This window comes from Psammomys obesus, unplaced genomic scaffold, assembly GCF_907164565.1.
Source record: "Psammomys obesus unplaced genomic scaffold, mPsaObe1.curated_primary_1811, whole genome shotgun sequence".
Taxonomy (NCBI): domain Eukaryota; kingdom Metazoa; phylum Chordata; class Mammalia; order Rodentia; family Muridae; genus Psammomys; species Psammomys obesus.
Genome location: NW_026585580.1, coordinates 12494935 through 12518849, shown reverse-complemented (window position 1 = coordinate 12518849; position 23915 = coordinate 12494935). Strand labels below are relative to the sequence as shown.

Sequence of the window (23915 nt, the reverse complement as noted above, 5' to 3'; positions counted from 1 at the left end):
TCTGGAGAGAGTCTTTAGACATAGATGCCACTAACCACATTTGATATATGGCCTCTGACATATGGCTCCCTGCTAGCTCTCCCCTCCCTGTGCCTGTAGGATAATTAGGTACTATGTTCCCTTTCATATGATAGGAATGTGCTGTTTAATGCAAATCAAGCACTCTTGAAGTGTCTAGTTCCAACCAATGGTGCACATCTATCCCGGGAGCCCCCCACCCGCTCCCCAAGGGGTATATAGCCTTTGCTCTCCTGAATTAAAGGTGGGGAGGGCGGGGGCAGTGGATGGGAGGGTGGATAGATGGGTACATGGATAGATGGACAAATACACTGGTGAATGAGTGCCCTAAGACACTGAATGTAGAAGTCCTTGCCTTACCTCTGGGCATGACTTCCGTCTAGTTCAGTGTAAAAGATTGGTAGTCAGACCTTCTGTCACTGGCTACGGCTGGTCATCATTGGTCTTTTTATCCGCCTTGGGTGCCCTAGGTAACATGCTGCTGACCCCATGCCACCCATAGGCAGAGAAGCCACTTTTCGCCTGTAGGTTGTACAGGTGCAGGTGGGCTGGAGAGTCAGGTGGGCCACCAGAAGGTCCTGCTCTTTCCCTCCCTCTTTCTCTGTAAACTGAGCTGCAGAGAAGAAACTCAAGTCTGTGAACACAGTCTGCATGGTACCCTGACACACATGTTGAAGAGGTGTGCTCAGCTCAGAAAGGCCAGCCATGGTTCCTGCATGTCCACACCTCCCCAGGGCCCTGAGACACAGCTATCCAAGCCTTGCCCAGGCCCATAGCAGACCTTCCAGGTCAAGACCTGTCACGATAGCTGCCCATCATCCCAGGATACTGCACCAGTAACGAGCTCAGTAATCTAGCGGAGGTAAAGGAACCCCTAGACGCCAGTCTTCCAGGTGCAGTCAGCCAGCATCTAGGGCACAGAGGGCAGATAAGGCCATGAGGAAATTCACACTCTAACAAACACATACTCCGCACTCTGTGGAGCATTACTCTCTGCTGGCACAGGCTCTGTCTCACTGGGCTTGCACTCTTGGCTGTAAACTCCTGAGTGTTCACGTTGTGTTAAGCTTAACCTTCCTCAACCCCTGCCAGACACTGTGGACATCTATTTCCCAAAAGATGCTTCTGGGGCTAGCTGAGTGGATGTGAGTCCCTTACAGACCCTCTATTGTCCTACACAGCAATAGAAACAATAAAACCAGCCGGGTCTAGGCCATTCACAAAGCTGCCACAGACCAATCTCACCCTGACAGGGAAAATGGTCTTCTGACAGAGGTAACCGCTGCCCAAACGCAGGAGGAAGCTCTTTGTCCACACAGCCGGTGTCTACAGTGTGGGCCGTACCCCAATCGTTCAGCTCAGGGTCTGTTCTCCTCAACCTCAGGGTGGCAGAAAGAGCAGGGAAAGGAGGTCCCTACTGTTAGGGCTTAGCGAGCCCTCTCTATGCTGAGTGCCTCATCTCTCAGACATCCCTTTGCACCTGAAATGTCAGCAAGAGACAGGCTGACTTTGGAGAACAAGGAGGGGTATACAGTTACGACAGAAACTCAGTTCAGGTACTCAACCCTCACGCTTCCTCTCTTAAACCTCCAACTCAGCCTTGGGCCTGGGCAGGGCTAAGGAGGGGCTGTTTGATAAGAAGACACTTTTTCTGAGGCCACTCTGACACCCAGTGGCAGCTCCCAAGAAGCACCAGCTGCCTGGGAAGATCGGAGTGAGTGCAGGAAGGTCTATATCCCTCAGCAGTTTCTCCGACCGAACTCGCAATGTAACATGGGGTCTGTTTTGTGTTGGCCAAATACCTGTTAGATTGATATACTCAGTGCCACTGCACAGGAGAAAGCTGGTTTCCCCTCTCTCAACAGAGAGCAACTGCAAATAATACCTTTGTTGGCGGTGGGCTTTGTGCTGGATTTTCCTTCCCCCTGCTGGAACTTTGTCTGGCTTCGGTTTGTGTGTGCTGCCAGTCTTTGTGGGTTCATACATGCATTGGCCCAATTGTGCCGGAAGACACTGTTTCCTTGAAGGCCTTCATCACCTCTGGCTCTTCCAATCTTTCGGTCTCCTTTTCCACACAGACCCCTGAACCTTGAGCAGAGGGCTCTAATGGAGATTTAGGACCGGGTGCTTCAAAGTCTCTCTCACCAGGCCCGTTGTCCCGCTGTGGGGCTCTGTGTCAATGATCACCTACTGCAAGAAGGTCTTGGCTTTTCTGAAGGGCTGAACCTGAACGGTGCACCAATCTACACCCGCCCTTTTATGTGGGCAGTAGGGATCAGACTCGGGCCAGACAGAGCCATCTCCCCAGGTCCTTGTTTTTGTTTAAAGCAAGTATTTAAAAACCCCTATAATTTCTGACTAGCCTGCTTCCTCTGGGAAGCTTTCCTGGTCCTCTTTCATGCTGTTGATGGTGAGCCAGATATGGTTCCCATTCAAAAAGCTAAGCATAGCAGCTTATACCTGTCATCTCAAGACTGGGAAAGTGAAGACACACCTACCCTGTGGGCACCATAGCTAGCCAATCTATCCTAGTCGGCCAGTTCCGGGTTCAGTGAGACCCTATCTCAAAAACCGAAATGGAAAGCCTTTTATCAAGATAGCCAGTGTTGACCTCTGGATTCCATATGCACACACACAGATGAGCAAACACACACATACAAGAAAAAGAAAACAGGTAATTGTAATGCACACTGTATTGGTGAAATAGTATGTCCTTACTGTTTGAGCTGAAAAGCTGGCTCTCAGAGTGGACCCTACTCCCATTTCAGACCCATGCATGTTTGTCTAAAGTGTCCTCCGTGGTTCTATGTCTATGAAATAACAGCACACACAAGAAGGCAAAACAGCCCAAGAGTAAAATCAGTGTGCCCTTAAAAATAACTAGAAGGTAAACTGTTTCCAGCAGAGGTGACTCCCAGGGGCTGGAGATATGGCTCAGTAGTTAAGAGCATCGGCTGCTCTTCCAGAGGACCCTGGTTCAATTCCCTGAACCTACATGGCAACTCACAGCTGCCTGGTCTTACAACTCAAATTCCGGTGGATCCCACTCCCTCACAGACATATACATAGGCCAAACACCAAATGTACATTAAAAATAAACAAATTTTTATGAAAACGTGACTCCAGCAGCAAAGAGAGGCCAGAATGGGAGCTTGGTTAGCCACAGGAAACCCAGCCACAGAGAGAAAACACAAAGGGAACTCAGGCTGACTGCTTCAACTTCCAGAGTCTCTGCAGGATGCTGTGAGCACCAGACCTTAAGAATGTCATTTCTCTGTCCCACCCCCAACCCTTGCCATCTATGGAAGGCAGGAGAGTTGGCCCCAAGATCATGAGAACACACACACACACACACACACACACACACACACATGGGTCATATCTCTGCTGCTGTTTGTTCTCAAATTGGAAGCCTCACGACACTGCTCTACTTGGGGAGTTGCAGCTGGCCGACTTAGTCCTGTAGGCCGTTTCTGCCTCATGCTCTTAAGTCCCTGGCTTGATGATGCTCTTTTCCTGCCTGTTATGTCTTTTCTTTCACATGGAAACCTCATCTGAGGTTGGCTCTGTTCTGCCTAAGACTCACAGACTTCCTCAATGGGGTTTTCTTGGTCAGTCTTTGCTGAATGCTTTGCTATCTATTTCTTTCTGCTTGTGTTTTTAGTTTTCTTTTGCTTCGGCTTGCTATGTATTTAATAGATTCTCCAATCCAAAAGCAAAAAAGTGTGGCTATTGTAGATTCCCTGGACCACACAGGACATGCACCCAGAGAGATCAGAGAAGTCAGTAGGATCTCCTCGAGAAAAGTTTTCTAACATCCAATGTAAAAGCGTGGCAACACAGGCCACCGTGTGTCTGTGCACAAATCATATGTGTTATGAGATCAGTGCCAATGCAAGCTGTAATGACTGACTTTCTGCTTCCCAGTGAATTGTCAGCTTCAGGGCCCCAGCCTCGGCAGCTACAACCCAAGCAAAACTCCCTTTTCAGCTACTGTAAGAATTAGTGAGATAGGAGCTGAGAGACGACACAGTAGTTAAAAACACTGCTCTTTCAGAAGAGCTGAGATCAACACCTGCATGGGTATCAGGCGGCTCGCAACTGCCTGTAACTCCAGCTCCAGGGGATCCAATCCTCTGCAGACACCTATATTCTGTACACATACTACTGGACAGACAAGCAGAAGTACTCAAAATAAAAATAACATGACCAGAATGGCACACATCATTAATTCCAGCTAGCCCCATAAATGGCTGTGAGTGTAAGGCCAGTTTAATCTACATACTAAGTTCCACGCTAGTCAGGGCTACAACAGTAAGACCCTATCTCAAAAATTAAATGAAATAAAATTAAGTCTTAAAAGAAAAGGAATTGTGAGCTGCTTCTTCTGAAGAGACAGTAAATCTCTACTACCTATAGTCTCAAATACGTGGGATTCTTGCTGCTGACAACAGAAAAGGCTGACAGTGTTACTATTTTCTTTTTATGTGGTCCCAAACTGGCTTCAAATTTAGAATCTTCTTGCTTCCACCACCTTGGGGCTGGGATTAGAGGCATGTGCCACCATGGCCAGTTCAAGGTGATTCACGTGTATGTGCCTGTGTGGATGTGTGAAGCCCAGAGGTTTACAGCAGGTCATCCTCTATCACCCTCCACCTGATCTTTAGAGACAGGGCCTCTCAATAAATCCAGAGCTCAGTGATTGGCTGGAAGGCTAGCCAGCAAGCTCTGGGGTCTGTCCTTTCTCCAAGGCCCCAGCTCTATTATTACAGATGTCTGTAGCCATGCCCAGCTTTCACGCGGATGCCAGGGACATGATCTCAGGTCTTCATGTTTATATTTAACTCTCTCTCCTGCCTCCTCAAGATGATTTCAAAATACAACAGAAGTCACAGAGAAACATCGATTAAGGTTAATGATCATTTAATTATTTTAACAAGTTCACTGATAAACATACCATATGCACATACAGGGAGAAAACAGGCTCTAGACACAACAGAATAATAGAAGCAATCACAAAGAAGATGGCCTTCATTCTAAGCCTTTCACACTACATAAACTGAAAAGCAAAACGAAAGGTTACATGGGACCAACAGCAGATGTGGAAAATAAATCTAGATCATTCTGTCTCAACTACAGGAACTCGCTACTCTACCATGGGCCCCGACGACAACCTAAAATATGCAGAGTTGGGCCTTCTTGACAAATGATGTCTAAGACATGAACCTCAGGCTTCCTCTGCCATGTGAAAAGTTCTTGAGTTAACTCTAAGAACCAGAAGAGCAACAAAATCAGCCAGGCACAGTGTCAGCAGCTAACCCCTTCCCGCCACGGGATATTGTTTAAAAGCATCCATGGAAGAGAAAAGCTCCTCAACCCTAGACAAGTACTTCCCTCCAACCGGCAACTCTCATGATTCACTGAGGTGCAAAATGACATGAAGCAACAAAAGGGTGGTATCTACGAGGCCAGGGGCTGAGGAAACGATCAGGCTCAACTATGGCTGCCTGTTATGGCCAGCCCCACTGGGATTAAGGGCTAGGCATGGCACACCCCTGGGACAGTACGAGTGAATTCTGTTTCAATAGTATTTCATGGCCATAACGCAATACTGTGTGGCTTTAGGAATCCCAGTAACTAAGTTCAAAATTAACATCCCCGTGGAACACTAAAAACTGACTTTAAGGTTTTGTAAGTAAAACACGGAGCTTTAAAAATGATAACATTGTGAGAAAAGGCCAGTCTTACAACACAGGATGTAAAATCAACATTACGTTTATTAAAGTGACACTATAAACCATCAATACAGCATTGTCTCATAGCCCATCTTTCAGAGGTCACAGAGAAGCAAACTTCAGCTAGAAACGGGCAGTGCTGTGTCAACAAGTCCCCAAGGAGAGGCTAGAAAAACACTGTGGGCGCCACCACACCTACTTAGCAACTATCTCACATGGAGGTCAGTTCAAGATTCGAACGGACCAAGAGAGAGTTGCCCAACAGTACAGCAAGGCTAAAAACGCATACACTGGGCTGGGCACAGTCAGAGCGTGTGCTTTCTGAGCACTCAGGAGAAAACAGGACTGTGCTAAGTAAAGGGCGGGGCTATGCTAAGTAAAGGGCGGGGCTATGCTAAGTAAAGGGCGGGGGTACTAAGTAGAGGGCGGGGCTTCCACTGTGCTGCCTTACCTTTATGAAAAGGCAGTGTTTAACACATGCCAGTCACAAAGCTGGAATTAGGAGCTTTAACACACGAAAGAACATAAAATTTTAAACATGTGGAACATGAGTTTTCTAATATTGGAAACACTTTTTTTTTTTTTTTTTATCAGAAAGCAGGACTGTGGGCCTCCCGGAGCATCAAACATTTGGGGACTAGAAATGTTTTAAGCATTTCTATCAATGAGCGGGTCAGGAATGAAAACAAGACTGGATCCCCACTGACATGAGGGATTAGAGCAAATCCCTGAGACTCTACCCAATCCCATTTCTCACTCAGAACCTGAGTCTCCCCCAGCTCGGGTTCATCCTCACTCTGGACAGCCACGGGGCCCTCCCTACCACTGCTCAGGAAGGGCCTCTCCAGGAGCTAAAGGGCATCCCTGTGCAGCGTAGGCCCCAGAAGGCCAGACGCAGAAACATTCTAAGGCTCTCCCCCCACCAGCAACATCCTAACTAAGGCTTCCCCTCACCACACTTTCTTTACAAGTAGAAAAATAGGCTCTACACGGACTGAGCTGGCAATCAACACACCTGCAGCAGACGCTGAACACACATCACCTGGCAGCTGCCAGCCTGCCTTCACCCTCGCCACGCACTTCTTCATTCAGCAGGGCTTAAAGGGAAAGGCCCAAATTCTGAGGCTCAAATCAATTCCTAAGCTGAGACCCTTTCCAATCAAACAGAAGAATAACAAGAGAATGGAACCGGGCAGACTCCTGGAGCATAATTTTTAGAGGAAGGGGATCTCCCTCTCCATCCTGAGCTATCTGTCCTGCAGGTGGCCGGGAGCTCCAGGGCGTGGCTTTATGGGATCCTCACACCTCAGCCCTGCAGAAGCCGCTGGCCCACATTTCCTGAGGTAACATGCAGGCCAGGTCCAGAGTGAGATTTCACAGTTAAAGTAGAAGAAGCTGTAATTCCTCACTGCACTCACACACACCCTCATCCATCAACATTATTACTATTATCATTATTATTGGCATAGCAGGGAAAATCATCCCTTAATTAAGAACTGCACATAACTGAACATAAAATGCCCTTTGAAATGGGAGTGGTTACATAAAGCCATCCAAGAGTCCCCTAAGAGAGACTTGGTGTAAGCCAGGACCCTGAAGAACTCAGGTTCTCACTCACAGCATATTTCAGTACCATGCAGGTCAACCATAATCATCAGATCGCCACCTTCAAAAGAACTATTTAAATTATTACAAAAGACAGGCATCACAAACAGAAATGCCCTGCAAATCAAACTATTGCACACAGGACTAAAAGAAGCTATGCACAGAACAACTTGAAGGCTCTAGAAGACCCAAAACAGAGACCCCAGGGCCATGCCCGTGGCTGCCCCAGCAAGCATGCCCAGCGCCAGGTCACTGTCATTGTCTCGGTACCGCTCACGGATGATGACTTGATTGGCAGGCTGTTGTCCATAAACTCCTAGAAAAGAAGAGGAAAGGAGATCTTTTATGATGTAACTTGGAAGTCCAACGTTCATTGCAAAGATGCTGCCCTTAACATGGACCCCGTAGCTACTCTCCCTGTGACCAGCTCTTTTCACTATGGCCTTTGAGGTCCATAAGAAAAGCATTAACATGTGGTTCCAGTGAGCTCAACCCAACCTTTTCCAAGACCCACCCCCCATAGGCTAAGGAAGACACTGTTGCAATTTATAAAAGATGGTGCATGAAGGCTGGAGACACCGGGCTAGTGTTAAGAGCACTGGTTGCTCTTGCAGAGGACCTGGCATCCCCATGGTACCTCCTAAGCCCTGTAACTCTAGCTCAAAGGAATCCAATGGCCTTTCCAGTCTCCGCAAGCACCAGGCGTGCACTTGGTACAAACAAATACAGCCCAAAACACACCCACACATATTAAATAAATACATCTAAAGGAAGATGCTGTGCACCTTGCCAGTAATAGGATATTTGTAAGTTCAAGGCCAGCCTGGTCTACCCAGTGAGTTTCAGGTCAGCTAGTGCTATCTAATGAGAGCCCGTCTAAAAGGCAAGAGGAAGCGGATCATCCTTCAGAAAAACTTTTTTGGAGGAGTGTGGTGGCTTGGACGAGAATGGGCCCCACAGGTTCACATGTTTTAATACTTTCTCCCCAGTTGGTTGAACTGCTTGGAAACAATTAGAAGGTGCCACCTTTTTGGAGGAGATGTGTCACCATGGTAGGATTTGAGATTTCAAGAGGCCACACCATTCCCAGTTCTCTCTCTCTCTCTCTCTCTCTCTCTGTCTGTCTCTCTCTTTTCCTCCTACTTGTACATCGGTTCTCAGCTACTGCTCCAGTGCTATGCCTGTCTGTACCCTCCTTGACGGTCATAGATTCACCCTCTGAAACTGTAAGCCCCAATAAACTGTTTCTTCTATAAGCTTCTTCCTTAGTCATGGTGTGTCTCGTCACAGCCATAGAAAAGCAACGAAGACAAACAGCATCATAGCCACTGGGGAGAATGCTTTCCGTTCCCTTCAGTTCTAGGGAAACAGGGGGAGTTTCTTACTCATAGGCTTCCAAGGGGTTGAGCTGGGGGTCTACACAATGGACCTAGCCTTCCTGCCAGAAGCCAAGAGGCCACTGCCAAGGAACAGTGATAACTGAAGGCTGCCTTTGGGTTTGGAGGGAGGCAGGCCCTCAGCTGCCAGGGAGAGGAAAGCACTCAACAGTTTGGGGAGCTGCTAAGGGACCAGCCCAACTCCATCTTAAGATTAAGGGCCATTTTGTTACGGGGTCAAAATAAATTCAATCTTGTTTTCCGTAAAACTTGGATCTGAGCAGTTCTTGACCCATTTTCTGGAGTCTGACATGTTCCACAGCCTATACCCTAACTTTTACCCTGATAAGACATTCTGCCAAATAATTTTGAGATGTTCAGCCAAGTTCCTATGTAACCAAAATTCCTCTGGAAATCCCCCAACCCTTTGAAATGCCTCACCCTGCCAGTCCTGAAATTTTCTGGGCTATATAAACGTCACCTTCCCCTGTGTTTGAGGCTATTTTCTCAAACCCAGCTTTAGGGAAACAGCTCTGTCTGTCTGACAGAAAATAAAGCTTGTATAACATAACCAAAAGAATTTGGGTAATGGTCTTTACTGTCATTCGTTGGGGTAAGCGCTGCAAGGTCACAACACAGCCTGCTTATCAGTGCACTGCAGAGAGCATCGTGGTAGAACCTGACCTATGGGACAGAGAGTGAGGGGGCAGCTGGAGGACCTGTAACCTTACAGACACGGCTCTCTACCAGCTCATGAGACATCATGTTCCTCTGCTTTCCAGGGCCAAACCGCACAGCCCTGCAAAGATCAGAGCACCAAGAAAGCTACAGGGGCCCGCCCCGGGTTTCCATGGCAGCCCTCTGTGCCACACTCGCTGGGATGACAGGCAAATGTGAAGAATGTGGGAGAAATGAGGAAACACCTGCTTAGAAATGCATCAGCAGGCGAGTGGCAGCTCACACCTGTCACCTTGGAGGCCTATGACAACTGCACCAGCTACTCACCGTCTAGAGTTTGTTTCCTGTGAAGTACAAAGTGGGAAGAAATATGACCAAAAACTGTTCTGTCACAACACTGCATTTCCTCAGTTGTGACAGGCAACTAAGGATGTCACCAGAAAGAAAACATGAGAAAAATCACTCTCAACCCTTAAAATGGTGTCTTACTTTGGCCTTTTTTTTTTTTTTTTTTTTTTTTTTTTTTTGGTGGCCGGGGGATTGGTTTAGTTTTTTTGTTTTGTTTAGTTTGTTTGATTGTTGTTTGCAACAGTCACAGTCTGTATCCTAACCTGCCCGGAACTCACTATGTAGACCAGGATACCCTGGAACTCACGATCCACCTGCTCTGCCTCCTGAGTGCTCGGATTAAAGGTAAGAAGAACCACATTCAGCTTGTTTAAAAACCAATGGAGGTGAGTATAGAAAAGAATGAGTTTCTTTATGTGCTCCCTACAGACAGTGGTTAGTGGTATTCCTTCCGCTCCCCCCTGGCTACACACTCCTCTCTGGGGAACTAACCCACACGCCAGTGAAGCTCTAGCGTCAACACAGGTCTCCCCTGGGGATGCATTTCGGGAGAGGGGTGCGGTTCTGACTGTTACAGAGTCTGCAGTCATGCCAAGCTATCAAGAGACTTCTCACTCCCAGTGTGAGCTGGCTACACCTTCCTCTCCACACCCTCAGCCCTCAAAACAGAGTCACTTCTTCCACAGACACACACTAAAGGAGAAACCCACTGAGGCTATCTGGGAACTTCAACTGTCCCAACATCCAAGATGTCATCAAAGAGTACAAAGAACACGGTGTGTGTGCACCTGGTACCCAGACACCAGAGGTGCCGAAATACACCATCTTCACATCTGTAATCTACAAACAAGAATGTCACACTCTTCAGAGTTAGCAGAATTAATTATGCAAGCTCCAAGAACCTCAGAAGAGCATCTGGGGGAAAACAAATCTTCTTGTCCAAAGTGCTAAACCGTGTCACAGGAAGCTACTAGTGTGCTGTAAGCTGCAGGGAGCTCCTCCTCCTCCCACTGCGCCACAGCCTCCACTTCCTCTGCCCAGCCCCCACCTCTGCCTCCTCACCCATTTTCTTCTCTGCTTCTGCCTCTACTTCCTCCTCCCTCTCCTCCAACAGTACTGGCTGCTTCACTGCTCACATAACACAGTCCCATTAAAGCGCATCAGCCTGGACCATTAACAGAAGATAGACTCCTGCATGTAATCATTAAAGCTCCACTGAATGAGACACTAAAGGCGCCCAGCAGACTAGCGGAGGGAGGAAGCAGCTTAAACCATTGGCACACTCACCAGTTCCTGACTCTGACACATAGTGAGTACCACAAAGCCTAACCGCAAAGTGTTATCAACGAGCTAGAAAGGTCTTAATTGCTTCTGATAGAATGTTTCAAAGACTTCAATGTGGGCCTTTTATCCTCTCAAGGGCCTGGCCAAGGATTCTCTAAGGTCCACAGCAGCTTCACTGCGGGCCCTGGCTCCACCCTCACAATCCCATATACCCACAGCAGTAGCACTCACACCTCACTAGATTTTATACTTTGACTAGTCTAAAATTGTCATATTTAGTAAGTAAAACACAAGACACATGATTGGGTTTGTGTTTCAGATAACAAATTACTTTTAAGTACAAGTAAGCCCCATTAAACAACACATAATTATTTGGGGAGCTGCAGACAGACGCTAAGGGCCCATGCATGCTACACGTATACTTTCCTTTGGGCTCTAAGGATCTTCTTGTCTGCGCCTCCCCAGTGCTGGGAATACAGGTGCACATCATCATGCATCCTTTTACAAGGATGCTGGAGACCAACCCATCCTACCAGCTCCCAGCTCCCAAGTTCCGCTGCAGACTTAGACTGCACCACCAGACTGCTCTATAAATTGCACAGCTTGATCAAACTATTCCTTATCATATGTCTCTAGTGCTGAATGGCTGGAGGGATGGCTCAGCAGTTAAGAGCACTTGCTGCTCTTCCAGCGAACCCTAGTTCACTTCCCGGCACCCACAGTCAACTCGCAACCATCTATATCTCCAGTCCCAGGCATCAGACATCCTCTTCTGGCCCCTACAGACACTTGCACTCATGTGCACATAACCACAGATACTTACACATAATTAAAAACAAATCTTTTAAAAATGTTTAAATGGAATGATATACAGAACATGCAAGCAACTAAGTCCTATTAGGTTATACTTTAAAGAAAGATCACTAAGACGTTTAAAGAATCAAAGATGATTTGGTAGGGGACAGGCAGTTGTCGCGATTCTGACAACTCAGGTTCAATCTCTGGGACCTACACAGGGTTAGGAGAGAAATGACTCCTTTGAGTTGTCCTCTGGCCTTCCCTCATGAGCTGTGATGCACACAGCACCAACACACACATAGGCACAACACAGGCACCCAAAATAAATACAACCATTCTAGCACCATAAAAATATATAAAAAACCCAAAAGACTATTAATGAAAAATGAGCAAAAATCAGAGGGACAAAGTGACTTGGGGTCTCCAATTGAAAGTGCGGCTCATTTAACTTCCAACCGGAAAGTAAGACTCCTCCTTGCCCGCACTGTATGCTAAGATCAGGGGCAGCAGGCTGCGCGAGTTACCTGCATACGGGTACTGGTACGGCACAGCGTACGCCTGCCCATTGGCAGCATACATAACCTGAGTTCCCGCTGGGTACGCGCCACCATACGGACCATAGCCATAGACCTGGAAGAGAAGAATGTTCTGTGAGAAGTACAATTCTGAGGGGCTGGTGAGAGGGACTTGCCACCTAGCCTGATGACATGCATTCTGTCCCTGGCCCTGAAACTCACATAGGGGAAGGAGGGAATGAGTCCTAAAAATTGTCCTCTGAGCAGGAGCAAATGTGTGTGGGGATGGTGAGGGGTGACACACACAGGAGGAGCTGGGGGACGGAGGGAGAGAGGGGAAATGATGTGATTATATTTTCATTTAAATGCATGCATGCACGCGTGCAAACACGCACACATGCATTCATACATAACATGCATGCATACATACACACTGTGCATACGAGGAACTGCACAGGCATGCTGTGGCAGACACAAATAACTCAGAAATCCCAGGAGTACAGACAGAAAAAAAGGGGGGAGAGGTGCAGGAAAGTTTGCTCTCTCTGCCCCAAGAGCCAAAGAAAGGAAAGCACAGCCTAGCAAGAGACAGTATCTTTAGACAGCAACTCCTCTACTCTCTACACAAACACCTCAGAAACGCCCAATTTCCCTCACTAAAGGTCAGAGGTGGGAGCCCTAACCAGCATGCTCAGCTACAACTACAACAGCTACAAGGCTCCCATGAGCCCTTAGAGTACAGCCAGAAAGGGATGAGGGAAGAGCAGCCCACTTCATTCCTGCCAGATAAGGAGACACCTACTCTACCACGCAGCGGACCTCAGAACGAGCCACAAAGTCCACCACTGACAAGCAGAAGCCTTCTCACCCCCCAGGAATCTGTAAGGGCCAAGGGGAGAGTGAGCCACGGGCTGGAAGCCTTGCACCTGCCTGTGGAGAAGCCGAAGCAGGGCTTCTCACCACACCCTCATGGTGAGAGGTCCACATGAGTAAACTAAAACTCCGTCTGAGTCTCGATGTGTTTAAAACGTCAAGGTTCTAATCAAAAGTCTTTTTTTTTTTTTTTTTTTTTTTTTTTTTGTACAAACACCCAAGAAGATATCAAACAGAATGACAACAGAAAAACGGTAACACTGAGACAGGAGAGATGTCAGTTGCCAGGGCTGGGCACAACTCGGTGGACAGAGCTTGCTACGCATGGGAGCGAGCCAGGTTCCATCCCAGCACCTGAGAGTTAAGACGCTAGGATTAGCCAGAAAGGATTTGTGTGCTGGTCTGTGGTGTACTTGTGGGCAGGGTGGGTGCAAGCAAATGTGTAGAAGGCATACATGCCGGGGCGTGCGGTCAAAGGCCAGAGAGGAGACCGGGTCTCTCTCTCTGTCTCTCTCTCCCTGTGAGACAGGGTCCCTCACTGAAAAGATTGGTTTTCTCAACAGTCTACTAGTTAGCCAAGAATTCTCTATGTAGGCCAGGCCAGGCAGGCCTCAAACTCACAAAGATCTGCATGCTTCTACTTCTGAGCACTGAGCACTCAGCTCTGGAAAGGACTATTTATTTATTTATTTATCTATCTATTTAGCTATTTATTTATTTATTCATTCATTAATTCATTTTTTTATTTTTATTTTTTTTAGGTTTTTGAGTCAAGGTTTCTATGTGCCCTGGCTGTCCTGGAACTCACTCTGTAGACCAGGCTGGCCTCAAACTCATGGAGATTTGACTGCTTCTGCCTCCCAAGTGCTGGGACTAAAGGCATGTACCACCATGCCCAGCCCTCTGGAAAGGATTTAAAAGTAATTGTTATAAAAATCTTTCACTTAGTAATTATGAAATGAACATACTTAAATGAAAAAATTTAAAGAAGAAAATATGTATAGAAAAAAATCAGTATGATATATATATTCACATTCTTATATATTAAAGCATAAAGAGTACAAATTTTAGAACTAGCCAGGGTGTGGCGCTGCACATTTGTAATCCCAGAACTTGGGAAGTGTGAGAAAATGATCAAGAGTTTACAGCACCGACATGGCAGCTCACAACTGTTCATAACTCCAGTTGCTGGGGATCTGATGCCCTCTTCTCGCCTCTGTGGGCACTGCATGCTCATAGATTCCTACAGACAGAACTCATATACACAAAATGAAATCTATCTTTTAAACATTTGCAGCCATATACAACCACTTGAAAATAATGAAATACTTACAAGTCTAACAAACACGTATTAAATTATTAAACTGAAAGCTGGAAAATGCTGACCAAGAACAAAACAAACAAACAACAAAACTAAAGAAACCCAAGAATAAACGTGAAGAAGCAAACAGAAAAGGGCACAAAGCTCAGGGCAGCAAATGATAGTGTTGTCTAAACACGATCCACTGGCTTACAGGAGCTTTTGTCAAAAACCTTGCAAGATTTTGCAGTGAACATAGATTCCAGGGCTGGCCAGATGGCTCATAGGATAAAGGTACTCGCTTCTAAGCCTGGTGACCAAGGTTTAATCCCCAGGACGCACACGGTAGAACAAGAGAACCAACTTCTACAGGCTGTCCACTGACCTATACCTGTGCGTATAGGTAGGCACACACACACACACACATACACACACACACACAATTTAATACAGTCTTTAATTAATAAATAAATATATAAGCAGTGTGTGAGATAGCTCAGTGGTAAAAAGCTAGCTAGTGGGAAAGTGCCTAGCATGTGTGAGGCCTTGAGTTCAATCTCTACCATCATAAAAATATACTAGGTGGTTTTTGGTTTGTTTGTTTGTTTTGAGGTGTTTGTTTGTTTGTTTTTGGTGGGGGGGACAGAATCTCTAAATTGAACTGGCTCCTATGTAGCCAAGAATGATCCTGATAGCCTGACTGTCCTGCCTCTGCCTCCCAAGCACTGAGATGCCAGGTGTGTGTTGCCTGCCAGTTTATACAGTGTTGGGGACTGAACCTGGACCTCAGGTTGGTAGGCAAACACTCCATGAATTGAGCTATGTCACCAGCCCTGAGAGCAGCTTTATTTCATCTAAGTGAAGAGGATAAGAGAACAAGGGAAGATTCAGAGTGGATTTCTGATTTCCCTGACACTGACTCAAGATTAACAACAAATCTACAACCAAACCCAGAGGAAAAAGCAGCAGAGAGCCCCAGCTTCCCTCACTTGCAGGCTCTCTGCTCAGATCTGCTCCCTACCTCAGGGGTGGGTGTAGCGTAGGGGGCGTAGGGGGGCGGCGAGGCGGCCACGGCAGTCTCTTCAGACAGGATTGCTGAGCCTACGTAAGCCTGCAGGAGACGAGAGAGCATGTTTACTCATCCAGGAAAGCTCAAAAGCTGTCAGCTCTCTGAGCAGGAAGGGCTTCTGCTGCTGGTCCAGGGGCAGCCTCCAGCCTACTGAAGGTGGGGTGCCCGAGGCCTCTACCGCCAAGGCCTCTTCGACTGGGGGGCACCACTCTCCTTAGTCCACTTGGTCAGTCAGAAGTGCACCACGAGCACTCTCCTGCAGTTCAAAACACACCCCGGTGAAAAGGAAAAAAACAGTAGCTCTTTAAAAAAAAAAATGCACACGCAGAACCACACTGGGATTTTGCTTATTATATGGATCATTGATGCTATTTCACAGGCAGGGCCTATTGGTCAAAGAAAGGCAACTGAAGTGTGGCGTGAGCTGAGAGGGAAAGTCTCTCTGGCTAAACAAAAGCAGCGGACACTTAGCTTTTTGACTTGATTTTCCCACCTGCACGAAATTCTTTCGTAAGCCTCATCTGCTTTTCTCTTTTCTTCCTAAGAAGATATTGGAAAAATAGGGCCCCAGCTAAGAATGAAAAATGCTGAGCACAGAGGGCTTGGGCACAAGCACAAACTGCCAGGGTTACAACAGAGCTATGGTTTCTGTATCTCCTGGGGTCAGAGATACTATCAGGGACAAGGACGGGGACAAGGATGGGGACAAGAAGGTTTTGCTTTTCTGAGGCTGAGATCTTATGGATAAAGTGAGCACCATGGTTCTCTTGGAAGCTTTACTTTAAAATACAGGGGAATTCAAGGTGAGGCAAACCTGAAGAAAGGTGAACAAGAGTGGTGAGACTGGAGCCGCCATGCCTGGCTGAAGAGGGGGCTACCGTAGTTACTCCTCACTACGACAAGATGACGTAGAGAGAGCAACTCAGAGGGGAAAGAGTTTGTTCTGGTTCACAGCCCTCAGGGGATACAGGTCCATCACAGTGGGAAAGGTGTGGCTGCAGCCAGGGAGGGCATCATGGAAGAGCAGGAGGCAGCTGGCCACGTTGCCTACAGAATCATGACTGAATAGGGAACCAAGACAGGCTCAAGGCCCGCCCCAGTAATCCCTGTTGACCCCTCTGCTCCAGTGAGGCTCCTAAAGGTTCCATAACTTCCCCACACTGCTTCACCAATGGGAAGCAAGCGAGTCTCATCTGGCATGATCACTGTCAATGAGAGGCGCTCTGCCCTGCTTTGCTCACAGAGCAGCCCATGGACAGGAGACGCCATTCTCTCTACCATTTCCCTTTCCCCATCCCCTGTTCTCCAGTTTGCTGCACAGACCCAGGATGTGCAAATCGGACTTGGAAGGACTGAGGGCAACTTACTGTGTTTGTTCTCGAATCCTGCAGTGTAAACTTCCATGCCCTGGAGAAAATGAAAAAAAAAAAAAAAAAAAGGTTGCTCTCTGAGGTAAATCCAGCATTCTAGTGATTCTTAAACCCAGGCAGGCATCAACATCCCTCGAAAGGCTTGCTTAAAGAGAGATACATGCCCTGTAAGCCCAGCACTTGGGAGGCTTAAACAGGAGGACTACCATGAGCTGGAGGCCAGCCACTGCCAAAGATTAACATCCTGTCTCATACCACTCCACCCATATCAAAATAAAAGGAAAGGAAACTTCAGGCCTCACTCCATGACCCACCAAATCACCTCTTGTTCCAGACATGAACTAAGAAAACATGTATACATAAAAAGCAGATTTACAGTATATACAATTTAAACCATTATACACAGTTTAGTGTTTTCTTCTCTTTAATAACGCGAAATGTAGCAGGTCAGTGGTAGTGCATGCCTTTAATCCCAGCACTCAGAAAGCAGAGGCAGGACAAGTATCTAAATTTGAGGCCAGCCTGGTCTACAGAGCGAGATCCAGGACAGCCCAGGACTGTTCCACAGAGAAACCCCGTCATGAAAAAGAAAAGTGAACCATGCTGTAAATTGTCCCATCAAAAGCCAACACTGGCTTGAAACCTACTATGTAGTTCAGGCTGACCCCAAATACAACATCTTCCCACCCCAGCCTACTGAGTACAGGGATTCAGGTGCATGCCAACACAGTCAGCCCCTGCCTCATTTTTAATGGCTCTACCATGTTCCATGATCTGACGAGATTTTGATTGCCGGCTATCTTAGCCAGAGTTACTATGCTGTGCTATAACACCATGACCAAAAGCAATTTGGGGAGGAAAGGGTTTATTTTACTAACACTTCCATGGAATAGTTCATTATCAAAAGCAGGTAGAGCAGGAACCTGGAGACAGGAGCTGATGCAGAGACCGTGGAGGGGTGCTGCTTACTGGCTTGCTTCCCATGACTTGCTCAGCTTGCTTTCTTTTGGAACCCAGGACCACCAGCCCAGGGTGACCCCACTCAAAATGGGCTTGGACCTTCCACATCAATCACTAATTAAGAAAATGCCCACAAACCTGCCTGCAGCCTGATCTTACAGAGGCATTTTCTCAGCTATGGCTCTCTCCTCTCCAGTGTCTAATTTGTGTCAAACTGCAGCAAAACCAACCAGCAAACCAGCAATATTTTTACCCTTGGAAAGAATGTTTCATGTTACCTCTGTGCCCCTTTTTCTGTCTTTGCACTCCTGACCCTCCCACCTCCACCTCCCAAATGCTGGGGTGACAGGACTGCGCAAACATGGCCTGCTTCCCCTGCGCACCTCTTTAGGATGGTTCCTAATTAGAGCGCTCAGCCAAAGACTGCGTCCATCTCAATTAGTAGATACATAAAGAAACACTTTCCCTTTCCCGTCACCTGATGGAAGAGACAACCCGGATTTGTTTCCCCATCTCTCCTCAGAGGTCTCTGTTGTAGACTGAGTTATGGACCTTCAAAACACACGCTGAAGTTACGGTCCTCAGTACACTTAAGTGTGACTCACCAAGAAATAAGGTCCTTACACATGAAGTCAAATGAAAATGGGGTCAAACTGTAAGGTTCTCAGTCCAACAGGCCTGGTATGGGCACAGATTCAAAGGGAGAAGGCCATGGGACAACAGAGTGGAGGCTGGCCTGGTGTGGCTGCAAGGTCGGGGGGCAGCGATGCTGGCGGACCCAGGGGCCACCTGTGTCTTACTTCTGACCACCAGGGCCCTGAGACGTCATCTCTGCTTCAGTTCCCCAGTTTGTGGTTCCAGAAGAGCCTTAGAAACCGGGTTTTCTATTCTATATTTTGTCGTCTTTCTGACATCTTATTTTAGGTAGGTTTCTGCTTAACAGAATTAAACAGACCTTAAATTTTCTGCCCAATTTCAGACCTCAGTTTTTCTTTTCCTTCAGTACTTTTTATTATAATTGTGTGTTTTACGTGTGCGCATGTGTGTGTTCATGGGTTGAGTGTGTACGTGCATGTGTGTGTGCCACAGCATGTGTGTGGAGGTCAGAGGACAGCTTTTAGGAGGCATTCTCTCCTGGAACAGAGTATTAAAGGCGAGCTGTTGAGAGTCACTAAACTTCCGATAGTTTACTACAGGAGCACTGAACAACCAACAGGCGTTATTTAACCTATCTGTGCCCCAAGTTTTGACATGTGGACCAATATCCACATTGTCAGACACAGTAAGGCTTAAACAGCATTTTTAGAGGAGTTAGCCAAACGCCTAGAGGAAAGTCAGTGTTTGGTTTATGTCAACTCAGAGTGTTAAATGGCAATGTGGCTCCATTTTATAAAAGGAGCAAATTAATCTGACCCTCGGTGACTTCTCGTCCGTCTGGAGAGAAGTCATATTTCTACCAGGACACACAATTCAGGGTTCACTGATGGCTCAGAGAGTGAATAGCGCTCATGCAGAGGACAGGAGTTTGATTGACAGCAACACATCACTTAAATCACCGCCATTTCCAACTCCAGCTCCAGGGGATTTTGACACCGTCTTCTGGCCTCTGAATGCACTAGCGCGTGTGTGCCTGTACACACATTTTAATAAAAATTAAGTTAAAAATAAGTTCTAAGTTTATTCAGCTATAGTGGCACATGCCTTTAATACCAACAATAGGGAAACAGAGGTAAATGCAAATCTGTTCAGTTTGAAGCCAGCCTGGAACTAGTGACTCTCACTTTCTCTCTCTCTCTCTCTCTCTCTCTCTCTCTCTCTCTCTATATATATATATATATATATATATATATATATATATATATATACATCTGTTTCAGAGGTTTAGTCCATTATCATCATGGCATGGGAGCATGGCAGATGCCCACAGGCACTGGGGAGTAGCTGAGAGCTCCATTCTGGTCCATAAGTAAAGAGACTCTGGGTGGGCATGGGCTTTCGGGACTCAAAGCTCACTCCCCCAAGGACACACTTCTTCTATCAAGGCTCCACCTCCTAACCTTTTTAAATAGTGCCACTCCCTGAGGTCAAAGCGTTCAAACAGACGAGCTTATGGGGGTCATTCTTATTCAAACCACCACATTGCTTGAGCAGAAGGGAAGAAAATTAGAATCAAGGGGGTCAGGGAGATGGCTCAGTGGGTAAAAGCATTGGCTGTGAAAAGATAAAGACCTGAGTTTGAATCCCCAGAACTCATTTAAAAAAAAAAAACATTCATATGTATAGCACTAAGATATATAAACTAGCACTCCTATGAAGAGATGAATAGTGGAGACAGGAGAATTTCTGGGAGCTGATGGGGAAACACAATAAAAACTCAGCAAGAGCCTGTCTCAAAGACAAGGTGAAGATAAGGACCAATATTGATATTGCCTTCTGACCCCCATCCTTGCCTTTGCACATACACACACACACATACAAGAAAGAAAGACATTAAATCCAAGAAAACCCACTGTAGTTCTCCGCTACAAAGCCCAGCCTGGAGGGAAACTTCACTCCCAGCTCTTCCCTTCCTAACAAGGGTAAATTAGAGCAGAAAACACCTTGTCAACGAAGCACATAATGAGCTCGGTACTCACAGGCAATCGTCAGTGCTCTCTGCGCAGAGACTGACGGTTCTTCCGTCTCGGCAGACGATCTGCAGCAGACAGTCTTTGGCCTTCCCGTCTGGAGGCTGGATGTCTAGGAGAGACAAGAGGAATGAAGGACAAACCCGAGCTTGGTTTTCTGTTTGTTTGTTTGTTTGTTTGTTTCATCTTTCCTCCTAACACATCAGATCTAACAGCCCAGAGATGTGAAGATCAAGACAGTACATGGGAAATCAGCTGGAGCCTGACTACAAAGCAAAAGGGAATCAACCCAACTGGCTGCCAAGAAGACGCCACCTGCTCCCTGTAAAGCGAGCATAACGGAAGGATGACTGACTGCAGACCCCAGCATCCGGTGTTCTGCATCACGGTTTCAAGAAGCCAAACAGACTACACACATGTCCCATGTCTGAATCAGAAAAACAGCATGACCTAAGAGGGGTCCCACCTTTCTGGGGGTTGGTAGCAGTCTGGTCCCTTCTCCCCAGATGAAGAGGTGCAGGCTGGGCCTAACTCCAGTGGAAAAAAAAAATCTATGTATCGTGATTTTCAGGATGTGAGTGCCCAAGCCTCACTGTGCCAGGACAGAGACCAGTCTGATACTGGCAGAAGACTCATGAAGGAAGGGAGGCGTGGCTTACCCCGACATTCATGCCCCATGCGGATATTGATGCAGTCCACCGGCATGTGGACCTTATCCTCTATACTCTGCCGGGTCTGGTCATCATAATAGATCAGGTGACCATCTGACCACAGGTCAAACCAATTCTTCTTCCAGCGCTTCAAAATAGTACCTGGGGGAGAAGAGGCAACGTTGGCTTTGGGTTAAAACAAGAAAGGCTGTCCCCAGTGCACAGCAGGCACGGAAGAAATTGTCTACCCAAACAGAATTGACGGAAGCAATCCACCAAACCGGAAGTGCAAACAGACACGGCCTGGCTACGGCTACTTTAAGAGTGCAGGCACCGGCAGGCTGCCGACCAAAGCACAAGTCGAGAAATAAACAAGAAAAGGTCGACTGAAAGATTAAAGCTGTAGCCCCTCAAGGGAGCATCAGGGAAGAGGGGGCAGAACGCTCATAAATGCCAAACGGTAGAGAAGAGACCTGCAAAACATTGCCATCGGGATACAGCACGGCCACTGCACGCACAAGCACAGCAGCTGTGCACCCCTGCACAAGGTCCACACAAGTTCGGGCCTTTCAGTATTCCACCATGGGTGGGAAAAACATGTAAGAGTGAAAATGATAACAATAACTTTTTTAAAAGCTCGCCTTCCAAGAGCATGGCAATGCCTAAGGAGAGAGCTGAAGGACTGGCAAAGGACTTGTCCTCAGGTCCGAACAATGTGCCCAGGTCCCCTGTTGAGAGGACGCTGGGAGCACAAAACTCAAGAGGTCTGGGGCTACCCTGTGAGACAGCAGGTAAAGGCAGCATTACTCACTCTAGGCTAAGGCTCCCCATAGGCCTGGGGCACACGGCCCAGCTCCAGGTGTGGAACGGGTAAGTGGCTCTCCCCGCTTGCCAGCACATTAGAGTGGCATCTAGGGAATGGTCCACAGCAGCCAGGTCTAAGAGACGGGACCTCAAGCCCAAAGAACTGAGCTTCCTCTGGAGACAAATGTTGGCTTTGCTAACCTTTGCATCCACTGAGATCAGTCCCCCTACTGGTCCTCCTCAGGCCCCAGACGGGACAGGTCATCCCCCACACACAGAGGCCAGCGACAGAGAAGCCAAGTGTGGTCAGACTTAGCAGCCTCAACCCAACCCTTAAGAGTAGAACACACGACTGAGGAAAGGAAAAGGAGCAGGGACCCCCATGCTTCCCAGTTCCATGTTTTCCATGGACTCCATGTTTTCACAAAGACAGTTCACAGAGCTCTAAAAATTCTAGAGGAAATGTAAGGCCACAGCATTAACCAGAAGGGGCTGTTTGCAAACGTGATCTGTCTCAGCAGACTCAAGTGTCTCTACTCACTCTGTCGAAGCAGCCATCCGCTCTTCACAAACGCCATCTCTTCAGCTGTGGGAGAGAGCAGACCAGGTGGGAATCAGGAGTCTGGAGAAGACCGCTCATCAGGCTCCCTTCACTCCCGCCCCCTTCCAGGTGAGCTGAGGAACAACCCCATGTGACCTCACACTACTTGACATTTACCAAATGCCTCCTCCATGGGTCTACACCGCCCATCCTTCCTCCCACCTCCTGAATCCCAGTAGGCACGGGGCAGCCTCAGGAACACTGACACCTGAATCTGGTAAGGACACGGGGCTTCTCACAACACGCCCAGTGCTCTAGAGACTGTCCAGCTGTGACAGCCAGACTCTGACACATTCTACAGGCTACTGTGTCGGGTCAGGCCTCACTCCTGTCAGCTGACTGAATGGCTAGATCAAGGCAGAAAGCCCTGGGTCTTCAAGAAAAGCACTGACATATTTAATCCCATAAGAATAAAGAACTTGGGTACCACAGAGATGGCTCAGCACTTCCTGCTCTTGCAGACCATCCAAGTTTCATTCCCAGCACCGATACGACAACTCACAACCACCCGTAACTCCAGCTTCGGGGGATCTGACCCCCAACCTCACCCCACCCCACCTTCTCTCCTCCACAGGCATTGTGTGCACAGGGTACACTTAAAATACACACAGGCAAAATACCCACACAAAAAAAATGGAAATAAAAAACAAAGATTGCCTTGGGCCAGTGAGGTTGCCAGATGAATAAAGGCACCTGCCACTAAGCCAGACCCACGTGATGGAGGGAAACCATGGATCCCACAAGTTGTCTGCTGACCTCCGTATGTGCACTGTAGCACAAATGTGTTCCTCCGCAGTAACAATAAACAGAATCCTAAAAATACAGGACTTCTGTATGGGGGAGGGGGCATCAAAAGACTAAGGACAAATTAGGAAAATCATTACAGATGGCAACAATGTCTTCACTTCTTTACTTACTGGGCTCAAACACAGAAAAGGAAAAACAATTTTGATATCTCTCTCTCACACACACACACACAACCAATAAAACAAACAAATGTGAATAAACCTGTAAGATACCCAGTTTGGGTCAACAAGATGGCTCAGTAGGTAAAGGAGACAGGCACAAAGCCTGAAGCCATGAGTATAATCCCTGAGACCCACATGGTGGAAAGAGAGAACCAACTCCCTGAGGTTGTATTCTGACCTTGGCATGCATGTCATGCCATGTGTGTGCACACACACAACAGATAGATAGATAGATGATAGATAGATGATAGATAGATAGATAGATAGATAGATAGATAGATAGATAGATGATAGATAGATAGATAGATAGATAGATAGATAGATAGATAGATAGAT

At 47.2% G+C, this 23915-nt stretch overlaps 1 protein-coding gene across 1 annotated transcript in view; it reads right to left on the bottom strand.

The window, feature by feature from the left end:
• Positions 1–4924: 4924 nt before the first annotated feature.
• Plekhb2 (pleckstrin homology domain containing B2) overlaps positions 4925–23915 on the bottom strand; it is a 31140-nt gene continuing 12149 nt past the window's right edge. The window contains exons 2-8 of the mRNA XM_055606659.1: positions 22552–22596; positions 21216–21368; positions 20566–20668; positions 16967–17006; positions 15552–15641; positions 12367–12472; positions 4925–7674 (exon numbers count right to left, since the gene is read on the bottom strand). Coding sequence (XP_055462634.1) covers positions 7538–7674; positions 12367–12472; positions 15552–15641; positions 16967–17006; positions 20566–20668; positions 21216–21368; positions 22552–22588 — 666 coding nt within the window. The 5' untranslated portion in view covers positions 22589–22596 and the 3' untranslated portion in view covers positions 4925–7537. The remainder of the gene's footprint in view (positions 7675–12366; positions 12473–15551; positions 15642–16966; positions 17007–20565; positions 20669–21215; positions 21369–22551; positions 22597–23915) is intronic.